This window comes from Mycteria americana, chromosome 1 (assembly GCF_035582795.1).
Source record: "Mycteria americana isolate JAX WOST 10 ecotype Jacksonville Zoo and Gardens chromosome 1, USCA_MyAme_1.0, whole genome shotgun sequence".
NCBI classification, from domain to species: Eukaryota; Metazoa; Chordata; class Aves; order Ciconiiformes; family Ciconiidae; genus Mycteria; species Mycteria americana.
The window spans coordinates 82,542,017-82,563,176 of NC_134365.1; the positions used below are offsets into that span (position 1 = coordinate 82,542,017).

At 40.4% G+C, this 21,160-nt stretch overlaps 1 protein-coding gene across 4 annotated transcripts in view; it reads left to right on the forward strand.

Annotated features, from left to right (window-relative positions):
- FAR2 (fatty acyl-CoA reductase 2) overlaps positions 1-21,160 on the forward strand; it is a 161,979-nt gene that overhangs the window by 46,868 nt on the left and 93,951 nt on the right. For 2 of the 4 annotated variants that reach the window (XM_075508381.1, XM_075508389.1), the window contains exon 2: positions 20,792-21,026. In XM_075508381.1, the coding sequence (XP_075364496.1) occupies positions 20,838-21,026 (189 nt within the window). In that variant the 5' untranslated portion in view covers positions 20,792-20,837. Of the gene's footprint in view, positions 1-3,181; positions 3,381-10,711; positions 10,734-20,791; positions 21,027-21,160 lie in introns of those variants that run through there. The other 2 variants (XM_075508400.1, XM_075508411.1) reach the window with 2 other exon arrangements.

Sequence of the window (21,160 nt, forward strand, 5' to 3'; positions counted from 1 at the left end):
TACGTGGAGAAGAACATGAAAGCATCATATTAGGCTATTTCAGTGAAAATGAAGATATAATTAACTCTGGAATAGGGGGCTCTTTTTCCTAGGCATTAGGAAAGGAGTGCTAAATTGTCTTAATAGATTGTGTTGTGTGCACAGCTGTTCTGCGCTCACAAACTGAAACCTGAGTTATGATGAAGTTGTTTGGTGATCGACTCATCTTTCCATTCAACTGCAAATTAACAAAAACGCTAAGTCCGTTGCACAAAGAAGAGGCTGTATCTTCTAGAAAGAGCTGTCAAATAAAAAACTAGTCATGTTGCCTTGTCTTAGCTATTATGTCAACTCGTCTGTAGCTGTTGCAATTCTTCTCCTGTGTTTTATAGTATGCCATGACTGTGTGTGTCCAATGTATCTTAGAGCTGTTTTATTTCCTAATAACTAGTGGCTTCTCTACTTCCTGCAAACCTTACAGTCCCTCCCTTATAGCAAATAGAAAGGAAGGACTAGCTGGTCCCTGTCACATCCTATAAAGTTTGCTGTGTTGCTAGGGAGTTTGGCTGACTTTCCTGAGTAAACTAACTGCATGCAGATAAACTTCTGTAAGAGCTGATTTTTTTCAGGTAAGCCATGTTCGTAAACCCTTGCTCTGTAAGTGATGCTAGACCTTCCCTTCCATGCTGGGCTGGGATTCTCCCTTTTAAGTGATCCCCCCAGTCCTCACTTCTCCATTACCATCTTCTCAGCTGGGACTCGCTCATAGAAGCGGTAGATTAAGGCTGCTGGTGGCTACCAGGGTTTTGTTTTACTCCTCCTTGCTTGGTGGCCATGGAGGATGTGTTCCTATTATAAGCTTCCTAGTTCAGAAGACAACACTGCAGATTGGACTGAAGCATAAATAAGGGGAAAGAAAATAAGGGCTTTGAAGGGGAATGGCAGAGTATTGGCAAAGCACCCACGAGGAGTTGGAGAGACGGCCTGAAATTATTCAGGTGAGACTGCATGCAAATCCTGGGGAAAGTTGCATGTAACTGTTACGACTGCTAAATTTTGAAGTTGGAGTACTTCCTAAAAAAGGTAGATTAAACACTCCTGCTGAGAGGCCAGAGTCGCACAATGTGAAGGCCTTGGCAACAATACAGGACAAATTAATTCTTGCTTTTTCCTGCCCCTGCCTCTCATCCCACCATCTCACAATGCCCTCAGCGGCGCTGACACAGCTCTTTCTCAAGCTGCGTTGTAAACCAGTCCAGTGAATTTGTTTAACTCGCAGCTTGATCCCACAAGAATTTTTCCTGCACAAATGAATGGGCAAGAAAAATATGGCCTGAGTTGCTTACCTTTGTAAGAATTTCTAAAAAAACCTAAAACTGCTGCCAAAACCTCTGCGTTTAGCCACAGTGCAACTCCAGAGATTGATGAAAGAGAGGAGTTGAGGATTAGCAATGGTTTTCCCCTGTGAAATGCAGTGCATTGATTGTTTCAGTCTTACTGTCAGAACCGAAGAATGTTGCAATTAAGGTTTATGATTGTTCAGATTTAGCAAATTAATTGGCCCAGGCTCTGCCTTGGAGTTAAACTTCAGGTGTTGTAAATTTGGAAGGATCAACCTGCTGTAAAAAATTGTTCCTGTAGCGTAAAGATGATCTAAGAGCTTTGGTATCACCTATGGGCATCTCTGTGCTATACAGTGATTAGTGGCACTAATAACTTCTATGGAGCATTTGACACCTGGCTAATCTGACATCTCACAGCCAGCTGGGAAGCCTGGCAGTGCAGAGGTGCCTTTCTTCTACTTTCCCTTGCAGTTCATCATTTGTCATTTAGATCATAGATACTAGTTTTCATTTTCTGTCACTGTTTCTAAGGATGATCTACTTGTTCTATGAAATACTCGATTTAAGTTCTCTCTCTCCTGCTAAACACTATGATTTTCTAACCTGAATTTGAATGCTGAAGCTTTCTAAAGTTCCTGAAAATCTAAAAAAAATTACTGACTTTTATTTGTAAGAAACAGATCATCCAGTCTCTTTAGAAGTGGTCCCTTTATGCTGTTTGAGTTTTGAGTACACAAGTTGACTATATTGCATTTATTCTTCAGCCCCTCAACTTGTATGTGAAATGTGTGTCTCGACAGCAGCCTTTTTATCCTCTCTGTTATTAGAAGATTTCAGCTAGATCAAATAATTTGCAAGTAAGTATCATCTAAATTAAATTTTTTCTCCAAGCACAAATCACCTACCATGTCCCTACTGTATCTATGGTTAAGCTTCCTTCTGTCAAAAAACTCACTCTGTATTCACAGGCATGATTTCTTTCCCCTGTGGTTATTTAGGACTGCATCTCTTGCAGGACATCTCTGCCGTTCAGTTGTTAAGATCCAGATTTTTTGGCGTGTGTTCAGTATAAGATTGGAGAGGATGGATGTGATGGCAAAACCATTAAATCTCCCAAAACCTGTTGGCTTCAGTGCAAATTAAGGCTGCCTCAGTGCATTGTTTTTTGTGGCTTCAAGCACCCTTCTGATAAACCGAGGATCCTTGGGTCATACCGTTTCTCTGACTGCCACCTTTTTTCTCTGGTCATCCTACTGGGAAGGGGTCAAGAAAGGGAATTGGCAAAATTTATAATAGAGAACCTCTGTAGACTGTGAGTACCCAGCCAGGAAAAATTCTCAGAAAGCCAAATATACGGAGTTTCGGGCTGTTTTGCACTGCCAGAGGAAAAAAAATTTCTCCTAAAATAGGATTTTATGCTACAGAGATTTCAAGACATAAAATTTTGAGCAGAGTGAAACACCTCTCCTGTTTTGTTTTGCTTTGCTTTCACAAGCAATAGAGTGGTACCACTTTTATGCTGTTAAACTGGAGAGAAAAAATGGTTGATACTACCTATAGGCACGTTTGTTCCCTACTACTCTTTTCCCTAAGAGGTGTAGTTGATCAGGGGCTTTACTCTGTGTGCACATTTGGTAAAATATCTCTGTATTGCAGGAAATGTCCTGTCTCAAAGACTACTTTTTGGCAAGGTCAGTGTGTGTTTTGGCTGTTAATAATACAGCCTTTTTCTTTCTTGTGGCAAGCCTAGTGCAGATACATGCTACATGTTATGTCCCTGCCCGATTAAGCTAAGTATTTTGGCAATGAATTTCCAGCCTGGCAATCTGTGTGTAACTCACTTCAACCCTTCTTAATAGGACTCTTATCAGGACCAAAGATTAGCGGTAAAAAATCCAAGCTGGAGAATATCCAACAAATTTTGCAAGACTTGGAGGTGAATAATTTGTGTCTGAAGAATCGGGACAATAATGCAATTGCTGATACCTTGAAGAGGACATTGCACCTTTTGGCTACAGTTTGGAGAAGCAGGGACTGACAGCAGTTTATTTTTGAGAGGTAGCCTGCCATGCATATATGTTGTTACACCAAGTCACTTGACGTTTATTTTCACAGCATCTCTGGGGTTTGGGCTGAGGACGGACTCTGATCCCGCCTAGGACTTTCAATGCATTGTGAAGATCCAGGGCCTGAGAGACATGACTTAAGATGGGAATCTTTTGTGTTCTGCTTGGCACAAATTAATTGACAGGGTGGTTGAGCTTATTCTGAATCTCAAAATTTTAAGTACACAAAATAGAGAGATGTAAGATAGAGTGAGCCTCCTTTGGGTGTCTTAGTGCAACGGAGCTAAAAGCACCGAAGCACCTCAGTAGTGTTTCCGTTTCAGAACTAGTAATGTTTGCTTGATATTTATAACCTCAGACTGTGAGCTTTGTCTCCAAGACCGTGAGGTCATACAAAAGTCAAAAAGAGCATAATTTCTTGGAAAATGTAATTAAAAAATATAAACAGGAATTGAGTCATAAGTTATTTTTTCTTGAATGATATGGATAAATCCTTCCTTTTAGAAGGCCCTTTATTTCTGTTGTTATGTTTGATCAAACATTAATGCTTATGTAGTCACAAGACAGCTAAATACCTTTACCTTGGAACATAACAATTTCCTGTCTTTACAAGAGAGGAAAAGGCTTAAAAAAAAAAAAATCAGGAATCACCAACCCTGTGTATTTGTACCTAAGCTTGAAATCACTGGCGCACAATAGCACAGCATTTACTGCAGTGTTTTATGCTAGCATAATGTAATTAATTGACTAGCATCTATTATGAGGTATTGCATCTCATATGTATTTTGTTACTAACTTTCTGGAACATCAGTAGCCACGTCAATGTTAACAGAAGACTGCTGCCAGAGAGCAAGCGGCCGCATTTTGACAGACAGCTAGCTGTAAGGCTCAGCACGAATGTAGAGCGGATGCTGCACGGAAAAATCTGGGCGCATACCTGACTTCATCTGAAACATGTCATATGCCTTTGCATATGTGTCCCTGTACCTCTCTGTGCTACATGAAGCTATGCTAATATACCATTTGCAACTTTGTGTGGTCCTGTGCATTTTGAGGACAGGTAGGTATTAATCAACCCAGAGGCACTACCACTAGGTAGGCTGTACGGCTTGACATTTTGAGGGGCGAGCATTGTTGTGGTGGCAGGAGGCTCGCTGGGTGCTGGTCCACAGGGATGTACTTCATGAGCCATGTGAAGTCAGCACATGTATCTCGTTTTCAGGATGCATTCCTGGGTCTGTAACTAACTTAATTTAAAATTATTCCAAAATTTACGGTGGGTTGACTTTAAGAGGACTATGTGGGATTCCCTGGAAGTAGGAAGAATTTCTTTATCTTACAGATCATGGTAGGATGAGATTGGGGGGGAGAGGGTGAAGCCAGCATTGCAAAATTTGTGGATATTTTTCTTTGCCAGATAATTAAGATTTTAACTGCTAGTCAGTCACTGAAAAAAAAGAAAAGAAAAAAGTAATGAAAAAACTTTATTCAGTATAGGAGGATGTAAATTTTGGATGCAGAGCTTCTTAAGGACAAGAAAGTAATTTGTGATCCAGGAAAACACATGTGCGCTAATTTGAACCTGGCACTGATTACAACAGGATTATTCAGGTGCTTTAAACTTAGCTCAAACTTTTCTTGAATGTTCAAATCCTCATTGAATTACTTCTTTCCATTCCCTCCTTGCATTTCAGTGCACAGAGGATGCATTAGATGACATTAGTACAGCCTGACCATCCTTTCTGATGCTGCACTTATGTTTTATTCAATGCTAGATGTTTTTGAACTTCTATAAGTGTGCCTTGTCATCTCTCATCAGCTTGTTGTCTAAATATTGGAGAAGGAGAGAAGAAAAAAATTGGTCCCTGTATGTGGAAAGGGAGGAAAAATTTTCTCTGCGCCAGTATGTGCCAGCCAAGAGGCATTTTCTATTTACATTTTATTGTCTCTTCTTTCTGGAGAAGTGTGTTTCAAAGGCTCCCAGTGCTGCAAAGCTCTCTGCTGCCTCATTATTCAGAGCTGCTGATATGCTGAGCAAAGTTCCTTAATGCAGCTTTCAGTAACTCTGGGGAATTCTCTCTAGTTTCCTTTTCCTGCTCTTTTCCCTTTATCTGAAGAGTAAATGTTTGTGTTTCTTGGAGAACTTTGGGGAGAGAAATCTGCAGACTGTGCTGCCTATCTTCCACAGAAACTGAGTGAGGAGATTTAAGGAGTGTATTTTCCTTCTAGTTTGTGAAAAAATCTAATTTGGAAGGGTATTATTTTGATTTTCTAGTTTGGCTTCTTCTACATATAATTATCATTTCCCTCCTGAATCCACAGTTTGGTCTGTGTGCTCTATGACCAAAAAAACCCAAACAATAAACAAAAACACAAAAAAATTTTTAAAATACTTTTTTTATTTACATAAGCATATGATACCGATGAAATTGCAGTACTGCAACAACTATTTTGATAAAATCAATGTATTTTACAGCATTTATCATCTTTCTTGCTGTTGTGCTCTTTGGCTTGTGAAATGGAAGTTACTTCTGACCCCTGTTCTAATATGACATAAACAATTTCAAAGAACTGAATACAACTCACAAAAAGAGCAAAAAAGTGGTGGCTTGGCACTGCATCATTAACTCTCATTATTAACAGCCCCTGTGAATTGCCTTTCTTCTAATCAAGGGAATAATAAAATACACATCTACTTTGTTTCTCTGGGGTATTTCAGAGATCATTAGTTAATGTGTATAAAACAGGGTACGAGCGAATACACTAATACAATAGAAGAAAGAATTTTTAACAGCATAAGGGAGGGATAAACATTACTATGCTGTGTTTGCTATGACTGTGTTTGCTATATTACTGATTTACATATACAAATCCAGAAAAAATATTTCCACTCCGATAACTTCTAGGTGACTCAGCTCTGATCAGAGACCTGTTCTAACTGGTACTATTGCACTTGCATAGTTCCCATCCCAAAGGGCTTGGGATGCAGCAAATCTATAGTCTTTGCTGGAGGTATGTATGTTTCAGAATATTGCATCTATCTCTGTATTTTAAAACAGCATACTCAGGTTTGCTTAACATTTGCTTTTTAGTTTTATTTCTGTTTTCTTAGTCTGTTTATCCTGATAGAAGAGGGAGAGATGTACTAGTCAGAAGACTCGGAAATCCTTAAAGGCATCTTATGAGGATCAGGAGGTAGCAAAACATAAAGGATCCAGATAATTCTGCACAATAATACAATGTAATACATACACGGGATGTGGCCAGAAAAGTATTCTGCTAATTAATCTTATTTTTCTTAACAAAGCACTAAAAATACTGTTTCTGCATAAGGCAATGAAGAAGATTCAAATCTCTCCATTTCCCTGCAAAGGAGTTATCAATTTGTTAGCTGACATTAGTATCAAATAAATCAAGATTTCAAAATGGTGATGCAAGCTTTCTTCCTTCCCCACCCAGAATAGGATTCTTTGCATTATATTTGACCTTTTCCTTCGGTCTGTTTTCCCACATTACTGAAGGACAGCGTCCACCAGCTGAAGAGTAGCTAAACTCTCAGAAATTAAGTAAAGGTTATATTTAGTATCAAGAGGGCAATCAGCTGAATTATGACAGATTTTGTGCAAATGTTCTCACTGTTAGTAGAATGAGTTCTGCTTGCTCATAGCTGGGTTTCAAGTAAGGGAAGAGCTGATGTGGGATAGAAAAAGAAGTTTTAATATATTTATAAGACCAAATAAGACCATGATTTCTCTGTTTTGTTGATACCTTCTTACAAACTGCACTTTTAAACTTTATCTCAAAATATTATGGCATTGGCTTGTTGCATACGAAGATCTCTTAGGGGCTGGCAGTGACTAAGTTGTCAGATTTCAAGAAACGAGAGGCTTTCAGTCCATTTCTTACTGAACTAGCTCCTGCTTGACAAAAGCCCGCCTTCTCCGTAGGATTTGATTGGCACCCATGTTAGCAGACTCCATAGCCAGCTAGCCACAGTGTGCCAGTTGGCAAATTCCATGAGAAGTGTAAATTTTCCAAGGCACATGAGGAGACCCTTGTAAGTTGTTTTTCACTGCTTTCAGCTATTGGTCTCTTCTTAGTCTTAAGGAAACTATTTTTTGGAAGAGTTCAGTTTTCACGTCATCAGTGCTGAAGATCGCTAAGATATCACCCAAGAGTAATTTGGCTCAGTGTGTTTAGAGATCACAGAACTACTGTAAGTTTTAAGCTGCTGTGGGTAGTTCTGGGCGTAGCGCGCTGAGGAGGTCCCGTGGGTTTGCACACTCAGTTCATTGTGAGATGTAGGCCTCCTGGTAGAAGCTGAATGGGAGGTCCTCCATAAACAGACTGACTCAGATACTAATCACAGAGAGTCCTACAAACTCTTCTCTTTGCTGCTCTCTTGCTTTTTCTTACTTTTTTAAAAAGAAGCTACATTTTGCAGTCTCATCTTTCTCTTTCTGTTGGTAGCAGTTAGCATCCAAGGTATGTTCACCCTCAGCCTACCCATGTTCAGTAGATTTCCTTCAGTTTTCCACTTTGATCAAACATTGGTTTACTCTGTCTGTTGAAAATCCTAGCAGCTACCTTGGAGCTACCTATTAATACACACCGCTTGTTTTCATATGACTAGTGAAGCTTCTGCCTTAGCTGGGCTGCTTCTGTACTCCCTTGTCAAGTTTCCAGAGAAGGAGGCCTTCTCGCTCAATGCTGCCCGCATGCTGTGTTTGTTGATCCCAAGGAAAAAAAATCCCAAACTCTTAGGATGACATTTGCTGTCAGAAGGGGCAGAGGCAAAACTACTAGTCTCACTGTACACTTGTAGCCTCTGAGGCTTTCATCTCCTGGCCCTAAGCTACCCTACAGCCTCAGGAGCAGCAGCAGGAGCAGCAATCAGCTGTGCACTGTAACTCCATGCTTCTCTCGTCTTGCTAGAAGCTATAGATCAAGGATTAAAGAGGTCAGGAGTGCATCCCCACAGGGACAGTCAGACAAAGCAGGGGAGAAGTCTACCCAGAACGGTAAGGTGTAATGGGAGGCAGAAACACCACTGAATCTCTCTGAAATGCCTTCTGTCTCACTGACTTCTGTCTTAAGAACTAGGATGCTTTATTTTTTCTATAGTATTTACATGAAGTCTAAATTTTTTTTGCTGTTGCGTTTCCTCACCCTCTCTTCAGAAGTAGGCAAGCCCCGTACTGGTGTCTCCATTGCCCACCTCCCAGTGCTCCATGCGTGGGCGCTCGTAGGAGGAAGCAGCTTGCTGGTTTCTCCTGGCTGTGCTGTCTGTGCATTTCCAAAGGGAGAATGAGATGTTTGTCAGTTGATCACATTTGCACAGCGAGAGTCACGACATGGCAGCGTCGTGCCAAACTGTGAAACAGCTGCAGCTCTGCTGTTGTAGCTGCCTTAGTACACACCCGTATGCTGCCTGTGCGAGGTCATTAGTTTAGTGCCAAGGGCTCTGGCGGCAAATATGTCAGTGTATCGCGGTTCAGATTCAGGTAGTGCCAGAATTGTCTTCAACAAAACGGGATGCAGGGAATTATTGGAGAGCTGGTCACTGCTGCTGGTGTTCTGGCTTGCTGCAGAGTAAGCCAGCCAGCAGCATGCGCTAAGCAGCGTAAAATTCCCCGTGGACTTCCTGGAACAACATAAGCTTTGGCTGCATTTCTTCCCTGTTCCTGAAGGGCTTGATCCTGCTCTGTCTGTGGAGAACTTCACTTGACAGGAGAATTTTGCATAGCAGAAGCCTGGATAGTTTCTGTCCTGTTTCAGTAGCTGGACAGAAAAAAATGAGACTGCTGCTGTTCTCTGATGGGTTGCCAGGTGCCATCAAATGCTCTAAGTGTGAACAATAGAGAAATGTGGGAGAAATTAAAAAAATAAATTATTTTTGTTTGTATTTAGCCTATCTGAGTTTTGATGAGGTAGAAGACATACAGGCAAAACTGCCATATTTCCATTGATGATGCTCTCTTTTAAGTTTCAATATAAAAAGAAGAGTTGATGGTATCTTAAATCTTTGGTTTTGAAAACATATACCTATATTTATATACATTTTGCTATGAAATTGATAGTATAGGCTCTCACGTCCATCTGGTCATCCTTTTAAGAAGACTCCTCTTGGTGGGAAATATTCCAAGCATTTTTGTCTTTCAACCTCATCCAACGCAAGAGTAGGGTTCTAGGCTGCTCTTAATAAAACCTGAATACAAAAATGCTCACACTGCTGAGCTTAGCTTTCTATTGGAAAGAAAATAATTACAGTTATTTAACCTTAAATCTGAGGCTGAACACAGCAGGTGATTTTTTCCACTCTGTTAGATCTGAGATCTGAAGTGTGAAATTTCATTTTAGCTTGCTGTCACAGGATTGCTAGACTTCTTAGTATAGTGACCACATTTTTCTGTTAAGCAGCATACGCTATGCTACTATATTATCTAAGATGATCAAGAGGTTTCACTGACAACATGTCAAGAGCTTCTCAGCTGATAAGTAGTTTCCTCTGTCTTATAAGGGAGGTATTAGCAAATTTGGACATTATGGAGGGATGGAGGAAAAGGAATATTTGTTCTGGTACAGCTTGTAAAAGTTGACAATAAGAGGTATTCTGTAGCCACTAGCATGTAAAAGACAGTTGTGGTCTTGATGGCCCAAAAATGGTTGCAACTCATGGAGAAATACAGTTAACAGATTGTTGCGTCTAGAAGCTAAAAATGGTTTTCTATGCATGTGTGCCTGTACAAGCAGAAGTATGTGCATGCACAATACTAAAGAAGAGTCTTCTTCAGTAGAAGCCTGTATGCTTTGGAAAATCCAGACAAATTGAATGGGGGACTCTGAGGTGATCAGAAACTGGAGAGGGTAAACGTGTATGTTTGAATCCCTACAGCTTTTTTTTTTTGCAGCTAGTGTCATTCAGTCATTTATTAAATATTTTGCATTTGTTTTGGAGCTTAACAAACAAAAATATGTATGTATTCTGATAAGTCTGCACAGGGGTACAAAGCTACTCATCTTTTTATTTGCAGCTTCTACTGGACATAGCTGTAAAAAAAGTTGTAACAATAGGAAGGTAGCATGGCTTAGACAAGTGTTCATTTTTTAAAAACATAGTCATTTGAGGGTCATCACTTTGACCACATTCCTTGTACATTGTAGTTTCTTCTTTTGTTGTTTTCTGCATTTTTTAGGTTTTGTTATGAAAATATCTAAATGCAGTTCCATTTGATTTCATTAAGACTTCTAAGCATTGTGCTTATGTATTTACCTGGCAAGAAAGCTGGATGGAGTGACAGTAGAAGAGGGAGAATTGGGAGTAAAGGAGGAATCCCTCAAGAAGGTAGTCTCTCCATCATTACATGACACAGATTTACTTACTAGTTAATGCGCTACTTGGATCAATATTGCTGCTGACTCAAAATCTTGAGTGAAGACCATTCTTCTTTATATCATGACAGTGCCTTTGTGAAGAATGCGGTTGCTGTAATCACATGAATATGTGCATTGCTACTACCAATCACTACTTTTTTTTCATTTGGTACAGAAATGCAGGTGGTTTTTAAATACTTTTGGTTTTAGTTACCCAGTCTATTTGGGGGCCACTAAGGGATGGTTTTCTATGAGTGCTGGAATGTAGCAATGGGCAGGGAGGTAGCAAGTCCTGCTGCTGCTGGCCTTCACAGCAGCTGTGCTAGTTCAACTGTTCCAAAAGCGGGGCTTGAAAAAAAAACACCGAAACACTTCAGCCTCCTGTTACCCTCAAGCTGTATGCAGGTATTCTTAAACTGGATCAGTCATAGAATCACAGAATCGTTTAGGTTGGAAAAGACCTTTAAGATCATTGAGTCCCACCGTTAACCTAACACTGCCAAGTCCACCGCTAAACCATGTCCCTAAGTGCCACGTCTACACGTCTTTTAAACACCCCCAGGGACGGTGACTCAACCACTTCACTGGGCAGCCTGTTCCAGTGCTTGACCTCCCTTTCGGTGAAGAAATTTTTCCTAATATCCAATCTAAACCTTCCCTGGCACAACTTGAGGCCATTTCCTCTTGTCCTATCACTTGTTACCTGGGAGAAGAGACCAACCCCCACCTGGCTACAACCTCCTTTCAGGTAGTTGTAGAGAGCGATAAGGTCTCCCCTCGGCCTCCTTTTCTCCAGGCTAAACAGTCCCAGTTCCCTCAGCCGCTCCTCATAAGACTGGTGCTCCAGACCCTTCACCAGCTTCGTTGCCCTTCTCTGGACTCGCTCCAGCACCTCAATGTCTCTCTTGTAGTGGGGGGCCCAAAACTGAACACAGTATTCGAGGTGTGGCCTCACCAGTGCCGAGTACAGGGAGACAATCACTTCCCTACTCCTGCTGGCCACACTACTTTTGGTACAAACCAGGATGCTATTGGCCTTGTTGGCCACCTGGGCACACTGCTGGCTCATATTCAGCCAGCTGTCAACCAATACCCCCAGGTGCTTTTCTGCTGGGCAGCTTTCCAGCCACTCTTCCCCAAGCCCATAGCATTGCATGGGGTTGTCATGGCCCAAGTGCAGGACCTGGCACTTATCCTTGTTGAATCTCATACAACTGGCCTTGGCCTATCGATCCAGCCTGTCCAGATCCCTCTGCAGAGCCGTCCTACCCTCAAGCAGATCAACACTCCTGCCCAGCTTGGTGTCTCCAAGTCCAACTCTTCCCACAAATGCCATAAATGATAGTGCCACTATTTTTGAGAAGAGACAAGAACAAGTGGTGGAAAAGGACAGAAAATGTTCAAATACTGTGCTCAGACATGCTGGATGCTAATACAAAGTTATCAGCTGAGATCTCTAAAAGAAAATAAATGTGCCAGACCGCTCTTATATCACAGAAAGATTCATAAACCTTTGACTTAATTGCCAAGAGACCTCCCTTTTGCGATGCTAAGATGTAGTGGGATTGGTGTGCAATGGGTATGACAAGGGTTTTGATTTAAGGGTTTGGGAGAGGATTGCTGGTTGTAGAGATCCCAGCCACAGCTGAAGCAGAAAGAGCAAGGTGATAATATCTGTGAAGAGTGAGCTGGTGGAAAGAGAAGGGGAAGGATTGCCTGCAGAAATGCTCTGATGTAGGATGTCTGCATTTAATTGTGCTGAGGCAGAGCAAAAACTCTCTTCTAGTCCTGGTATATGCACAGCACCTAAGCTTTGATCCTGTAACCTGCTCAATGGCTTTGCAACAACTAGCTCTAAGTGAGCACTGCTAAAAAAAAAGAAGGGAGAGTGGGTACAGATGCTGACCTGTATAATACAGAAAGGAGCCTGCAGAAGCTGCTCCTTTGATGTCTCTGGGAGCTGCTGTTCTTACCAGTAGGCTAACTAAACAGGGGCAAGGCAGAATACATCCATATTCAAGCTGCTGAGAAATAATATTTGTTCTTTAAAATCCCATACCACATATGTAGGTATGTCCTTAGCACAATTGCCCCGTGTTAGCTCTAAAATGGTTATAGACTTGTTTTCACCAGTTTTAGAGAGAGCATAGTGAGACTGAGAGAGACTAACAGGTTTCACTGAAAAATCAAGAGGCTGCTCCTGGGTTTCATTACATCAGTGGCCCTGATGCTTCATTCATTCTCCTCTAATTCTTAATGGCGGTCAAACAGTTCAAACTACTTAGGAGAGTCGGCTGATCTGTGAAGCTCTACAGGTAATGCTGAAACAATGACTAAATCTTGAAATTCAAACTTTTGCTCTACATCTGGGTCTTGTTCTATGGGCAGATCTCTAGCCCAGAAGCCGTAACTCCTAGTGGTTTCCAAAAGATTGAGAGCTTCTGTCCACATGTGTAACATTCAGCAGTTCGCACAATCCGGCTGGGCACGCTGCTCGTTGTCTCTAGCCCTTAATTATGCTGTCACACTGCACTGTCTCTTTAGATTTAACTGCTATAAATTGAAATGGATTGCAAAACTGGTGTCATTTTTCAAGTCATGAAGGGTTTCCGGGAGCAATGAGAGTTTCTCCTTGCTTGTTGCTACTTGGGTATGCTGTTGTGGAATTGAGTCAGTACTGTTGGCAAACAAAAAATGACTTGAAATATATTAGCTGGAGAAAAGTGATTTAACCTTCAGGCTGCTAGCAACAAAATTTATATTTGGTGTAAATTGCTTGGAGCAAAATCTCTTTTGTAAAGAGGATTATCATCAGGAGTTCAGTCTGGCTGTAAATGTGCCCATCCTTGAATCACACGATTTTATTTCTTTGAGCTGTATTAGCATCTATAGTGGCTGTATGAAGGATGGAGTATGACCTTCCTTTTAATTCTGTAGCTAAGTGAGGGAAGGTTTATATTTGCCAAACTTATCTTAAGTTTGTTATTGTTGTTAGGTTGTTAGTGCTATTAAATAACTATGGAAGTTCAGCAAACCATAAGGATCTTTTAGTTTGTCCCTAGATCAGCCATTTTAACATCCTCTTTGCTTCATTTTCTGCCATCAGTAAAATCTCCCCTACCTCTTTCCAAACATCACGTACTACACAAATCTTTATGTGCCTAAAGACCTTTGAAAATATATTATGTAACTTCAGTGCATCATTGTTGGTACTATCTGCTTGTTTGCGTTCGCAGTGTTGTTGTCAAAAATGTTGTGCTGTGTTGAACTACAGTCCTTTTCTATTCTGAGTCACTGTTATTTATTACTGAAAATGCAGAAAATATTTTAAAGACTCAAATCTAAACTAATTCATGTTAATCCCAGCTGAAACGTTGGTCATTGCAGTGGAACTACTCTGATTGTGAGTTTGGCCCAGTAAATCAAATCAATGGAGCTGAGTGACACAGCTTCCTCCCGGTGTTACTGAGAAGCCAGGAGTTAAGTCACTATGATGAAAAGCAAGTCACTACTTCAGCTGTTGCTAACATGCATGGTGTGGGACTCTGCTCTGTGACTCTAAGGTCCACAGCATGCTCTATTACTTCCAGATGTCCTGGGGCTAAAAATACTCTGTGAAATCTCTGAAGCAGAGCCTGGTGCTCAGCAAAGCCTTGACATCCATATAAAGCATCTCAAATGACAGCGCATGCACGACTAATGCACCTGCATACACCTGAGACTTCACTGTGAATTGACGGACGCTGTTATATCCCATGTTTCTAGTGCAAGCACATAAATGAAACATGTAGGTGCTTATTGCATTTTCCTTTGTCTTTTTAATTTTTATTCCTTAAGCATGGAACAGAGCATTCTGTTACTGAAGGAATCAGATGGTTGGGAGGTTGCTTTGTTTCAGACTGGACTATGCTCCACAGGAGGTGGTGTGCACGTGTTGAACTTTTAACACTGTTCCCGCTTCTTCATCCATGCACATGCTCTCCTTGGATTATACTGATTTGCTTCAAACCATACAATTGTTGTATATGCATTAGCATTGGAGGAAAACTGCTTATTGTTCAAGTATCCACCTCTACTGGCCACCAAATTGAAAAGATCAGGTTGTTCCTAAGTGCTACAGTTCTAATCATGGGATTATTTACTTGCTGATAATTAACTAACAAGAAATTGTACAGAAATGCTTTCAGGCGAAGAACACATATTAGAAAGAATTGCTTTTATGTGTTGTAATTACATGCATAGTTTGTGGAGTCTCTGTCACACATCCTGGGGGAAAAAAAATAAAAGAATTATATGAAGATACATTGTTCAGGCATCCCCAGTGTTCAGTCCATTTTAAACTCATAAAATAATTACTAGATTGAGGAAGCAAACTGATGAGATTGAAATAGTCCGTGACCACTTTATATTGCTTCTTCTGACCTCAGCTGTACAAGTTCTCTGAAGTGACAGACAACTTTTTCTTTCTCTGCATGTCCCAGGTTAATTATGACTCCTCCAGAATCCTTATTAAAGAAAACTGTCTTATGTATGATTGGATATTTGTACCCAAGATTAAAAATTTATATTCAGAAAGTGGCCAAAAATTATTTTATCTTAAAGGACTCCTGCTGTCTGTATTTTTGTTTTTAAAAATGTTATTTGTCATTAATCATAATTTTAGTTGAACCTAGTTCATTACATTTAACCTGATGTCTAAAAGGCTCAGTTGAGCAATCTGACCCTCTTGTTTACAGAAATTACATCCCTGCGTAAAGTTGTGAAAATGCACCATATACGAGCAAACTCATCAAAACCAGACTACGTAGAAAGAGATGCCAGAGAGGCCATTTGTCAATCTAGATGTATATTTACAGGCATACAGTCCTTTGCGCTTGCACACAACTAAATCTCTTTTTTTTCTTTCTTTTTTTTTTTAATTTTGTACTGTTGAGTTGAAAAGGCAAGCATCTCAACAGATAAGCTTCTGAAATGTCTGCTGTCCTAGTTGAGTAGGGCATGGAAATCTTAGCAGTGGTCCAAACCATAGTGAAATATTAACCTACGCCAGTGTACCCATCCTTCATGGCTTGTGCTTCATTTTGCCATCTCTTATTAACACCGTGCAGCCATGGACCTGCTCGGGGCAGCAGCAGTCAATGTGTCAATGATACACATTTCCCTTCCCATTGATACGGCTGTGATAGCAGCCTGACTCTTGGCATTACACCATTGTAAGCTGAATGCAGATTTGGCATCATTGAATTATGTGGAAGATGAGGATAATGTATGAGTTGTTTTGTTAAATATCAGTGCAATTGTATCTGCTCTTGGTGGGGGAAAGCTCTGCTTTACTCTTCGGTTGGGGATATGAGGGTTTTCTTTTGCAGGAGCAAAGTATTAGGTTGGTAGGATTCCCACCTTTCCCTTTGCTTGTCCTTTGGCATATGCGCCTGGCACAAGACCGTGGCTTAGTTTGTAATGCAGCGCTGTAGGTTGTCCTTTACGACTGATCCAGAGGAGACTGTTACAGGCATCAGTAACAGAGCTTTACCCTTAAAGCAGCTTGCGTACTTGTGTCTGCAGAGGTGCTCGGTGTGATTCCTGACTGGCTGTCCAAAAGGTGTTTTTTTCACACTACGGTTGGGGATGAGTCAGCATGAGTAAGATGTATACTGCTGCAAAGATGCTGTGTTCAGTAGTTCAGATGGCATCAGTGATCACTTTCCTGCTCTGCTTAGTGCCTAAACTGTCGAAGTTGCCTGTAATTAATCACTTGAACAGGGCTTCAGGAAGCCTTTGTGTGGGCTTTTCTCCACCATTCAGTGGCTTCCACCTCCAGTCAGTTTTGGAAGAGACAGGAACCTCAAATTCTGAAATACTTTATCCTTCTTCACCTCAGTAAGGGTCAACTCACTGCAACTGCTGACCATGGTTCAGACTTCGAATAGTTTCCTCTTACCAGACACTTTAATCCCTTGCAGCTTAATTGACTGGGAAATAGTTAATGCCCAGTTTATTCCTGTGTATTACAGGAATAATGTAATAAACTGACTGTTTATTCCTTAAAATGAAAAGCCAAGTATAAGCTTCTGCAGAAAACAATTTTTTCTCCATTTGACTGAGTGTAAAAATGCATATAGTTCTTTGTATTTTGAAGTAGACATCCAAAGGGTCAGGCATTACTTGGATCGCACCCTTTGACGTTAGAAATCCTCTGGTTCCTTAAAATCTTCATAACTTCTTCAGTGCTTTCTTTACAAAGGCCAAGCAAAATCAATTAAAACAGAGAAGAATAAATTCTGTTATAAAATCACACTCTTAAAAATATAAAAAACGATGGTTCTGAAAAGTAAAACAAGTCGATATTCCCTGACTAAGTTGAAAGGAAAATATCTTAGCAATTTCTGGAAGGGCATATCCTGAATATAAACTGGAATCTATTTTTGAATTTGGAACCTAGTGAAAGCCCCTTGAAATTTGCCTGGACAGCGGAGATTCAGGGATCTGTCTGCACATAGCAGATGGCAGCATTGTGGCTTTTGTGTCGTGATCTCACATCATCAATTTCTTTGTGCACATTAAACAAATAAACAGATTTTCTTTCCTGATAATTAGCATCGCATCAGATGGGTGCAAGATTATTTTGTTTTCTTCTAAAGCTAACTTAGGAAAGGAAAAAAGAAGTACTGCAAGGAGACACAAATCTGATCCCATAATAAGCAAACACCATCTCGTTCCTCATGGCTTTTTATTGTGGATGAGGCCCTGAGCAACCGGATCCAACTCAGAAACTGGCCCTGCGAACTGTATGCTGCCTGACTTGGACTGCTTTATTATAGAAAATAGAAGGGATGTGTTTTTTCCGACCTTTTCTTTTAACTCTATAGGGTTAAGCCAATGATCAAGAAGAACAGCAGATTGCCTTAGAAGTTCAGTTTTTCTGTGGCTGTGTTTGATGCTTCCATTTTCATCATACCAGAATGGTGTGGGAGATGCAATTGTTTTCCTGACTTTTTTGACAAATGTTTAAAATGGTGTCAGACTACATGGGGAAAAACTGTCAGTTATGCGTGTGTAGTCCTTGCCAGAAATACTTAATGAAATCTGTCTGCATGGCTAATTTTAGGGACACTTTAAAGTAGTGTGATTTTTTTTTTCTTTTTTTTTTTTTTAAAGTATTCTGGTAGGTATGGAACATCTGGCCAAAGCAAATGAAGCCCCATTTGGATAACTCAAGAGAACCCAAATGAAACAATGTAAGAAATTGATGTCCACATTCTGAAATCTTAACAGTTATTCTTGCAGTAGTCTACAACTATAATGCAAAGCACTAATGTTTAGTGATGCAGGTTGGAAATGTTCTGTACTACTGAATTGTGGGAAGGAGAGTAATTCCTGTCGAACACTGTGGTAATCTCCAAGTCTGTGGTGCGAAGTACTTTATAAATGTACCGTTTTTCTAGCAGAGTATTAGGTGAGGTTAGGTAGATAGGATCTTCTGAATACAAGTTCAAAGCAAGTATCCAGTGACTGGAAGTGGTCTTGTATTTAATCTTTTTGTTTCCTTATGTTCAGTAGAATTTGTATGGCCTCTAGTGACTAAGGACTTCTGTCATTAATTTTTCTGCTTTGCAGGGCATGTGTCGTACCAAATTTCTTAAGTCTTTTGTCACCTCTGTCTTCATCTGGCTAAACTAACATCTACTTTTGGACTTGCACACCAGGTTCTGCACGTTCCTCTCTTCCAATATCACTCAGTTTTTCCAAACCTGAATGAGATGTGACATTTTATTATAAATAAGTTAATTATCTAATAGTTTAACCTGTTTGTTTAACTTCCCAAGTGGCCAGCTCTTTGATAAGAACAGGTTTTTAAATAGGCCTAAACGAGCCTCCTACGTTCATTTAAATTGTGATCTAGGCCATATCTGAAAGTAGGCTAATACCCGAATTCACTGAGCCAGAATACCCACAGCTATTAATTTGTAATATAGTGTCCTTCAGAAGTTTTTCTGCTTGACCCACTTTCTAAATTAGATGGCACACCTGATGATTTGTTACAGATAAAGAAATTTGGGGATTTTCATTTGCTTAATACTATGTACTACAGTCCCAGGCAGCAGTGGGAAAAAAGAACAATATTCTGTTGGACTTGAGTCCCTAGTTCATGTGTCTGGGCTATAGCCTGTTAGAAATATGCATTCAATGTTTCCATGTAGCAGTACAGTGATTGTGAAAACTGGCAGATTGGTAGGAATATGAAGTCAGGTCTGGGTAGATGCATCAGCTGTAGACCCAGATAATGATAGCGCATTAACACAGACTGTGGATCGCTTTTTGCTGTTGTGAGGGGTAATGCCTTGGGGATCGCAATCCAGGTAAGCACATTCCTGAGTGTTGCAGTGAACATGGTACACCTTGTAAGGTTGATCCATGGTGCTTCTCTTGATTGACATAGCTGGTGGTCAATTTTCAGGGGTAAGATACTTCACTCCATCCTGAGGAAGGCATGGGCTGTAGGACAAGCTATATTTCTGTCATGGTCCCATGCAGTGAAGGGAATTTAATGTATTATCACATGTAGCTAAGGTTCTTAAGGTATTTTAAACTCTTTGCTGTTGTTCATTTCTGTTGGTCCAAGCCAAGGACTCATTATATAAGATGTTTCTGTATGAAGGCTTGCAGGTTTTGCTCTAAGTTAGGCTACTTCACTGTCCCTGAATAGTTTGTTAAGTTTCAGAAATGCAAAAGGGTTAGTGAGAACAGGGAATCTTCACAGACTGCAAAAATGCAGCAAATGCTATATTTCTGTTTGGGTATATTTGCATTTTATTAGCATGCAGTTGACTCATGTCATGTTGAGAAACTCAAAATGGCCAACAGAGACTCTGAAGATTCTGCCGGAGGAAGAGAAGTTTTTCTGGGGTACCTAAAGGTCATTGTCCTCATTCTTAAATACTTGATTGACAGCGTTCTACTGTTCTTGTTTCTTTTTGCGTCAAATTTAGGAGGCTTTTTCAAAACATTTATTTATATTTTACGTGAGCCTTAACCTTGCAACGCAAGTGGTTTGTCAGTGCTGTGATCTGCAGCACTTCAAAGATAGGAGGGTTTTTTTCCTTCAGTTAGTCTAATAGAGAGATGGGCTATTCTAGGAGGATTCAGTCCAGCCATGTTTGTCATTTAATCAGCTTAGAGCATGAATTGGGATGGCTGGGGACATGTAGGCCTGAAACCATTGTATCTAATTAAAATACTTAACTGGAACACTTCATGTGGGAGCCTAGTCATGTCAGTCCCCTTATATAGTCAATGGATCTCCAAAGGGCAGTTCAAACAACCTAAACTCCCCAGAGAAAGCATATGACATCTATGCTGCTTAGAGTTAAGTGGGATGAATTTTGGCCTTAGCAGCCAATAATGGGTGATGACCGATGCAATGGTATTGCAGTCTTGCAGAGCAGTGTCATTGGACTGTATCTTCCATGAAGAGGAGTTTTCTTCATGGATTTATTCCAAGCCAAGACAATAGGAAAAGGCTGAACACATTGCAAAGTGATGGCTGATGAGAAAAGGAACTGCTTGGCACAGTGGAATTAAAGTGGAAAACTTTAGTTTGTACCTGCAGTGTGTGTGAGGAGATCTGTTTCTACTTTGTCGTGTAAGGATAACTGCATATCTTCATGGCTGCCACTTCACAGTGTATGAGATAAATGCTATTCAACACTGCAGTGACCATCTACTGCTAGGGGTCTTGGACCGCACAAGCTATGTTCTAAGCTGTGACTGCTGGGTGTAGCTATGGTATAATATGGAGGATAAGGCTGAGCTTGATTTTTTAAGCTTCTCAGATTTACCTATTTAATTTTTGTCATTTATTTTCATAATAAAGGCTTTTAAAAAAATCATCTTTAAAATTGCCATTGATTGACCTAACGTGAGCTGCTATAGCTGACTGGGAAAGGTTATCTCAGACTATCATTCCCAAATAACTGATCTGTGTCTTGACTCAAAAGTCTTTAAAGCTTTATTTCTGCATCTTCTCAGGTATCTCCTGCAGGAAGTTGAAGGAAAGACAAAACAAGAAAGCACCATGTCTTCAGTCTCAGCTTATTACAGTGGAAAGACCATACTTATCACAGGAGCTACAGGTTTCATGGGCAAAGTACTGGTGGAAAAGCTTCTGCGCTCCAGCCCTGATGTAAAAGCAGTTTATATACTTGTCAGGCCAAAGGCTGGACAATCAATGCAAGAGAGAGTGGCCAACATGTTGAAATGCAAGGTAAGTTCCTATATTTTATTCTAAAGTCTAATCTGAAATCCATTTAGCAGGGTGAAGCAGAGGACTTCTGTTATACTCAATTCATAAAGAACAAAATACCATCTTCTACTGTAACTGTTGTATATTTTTGTTGT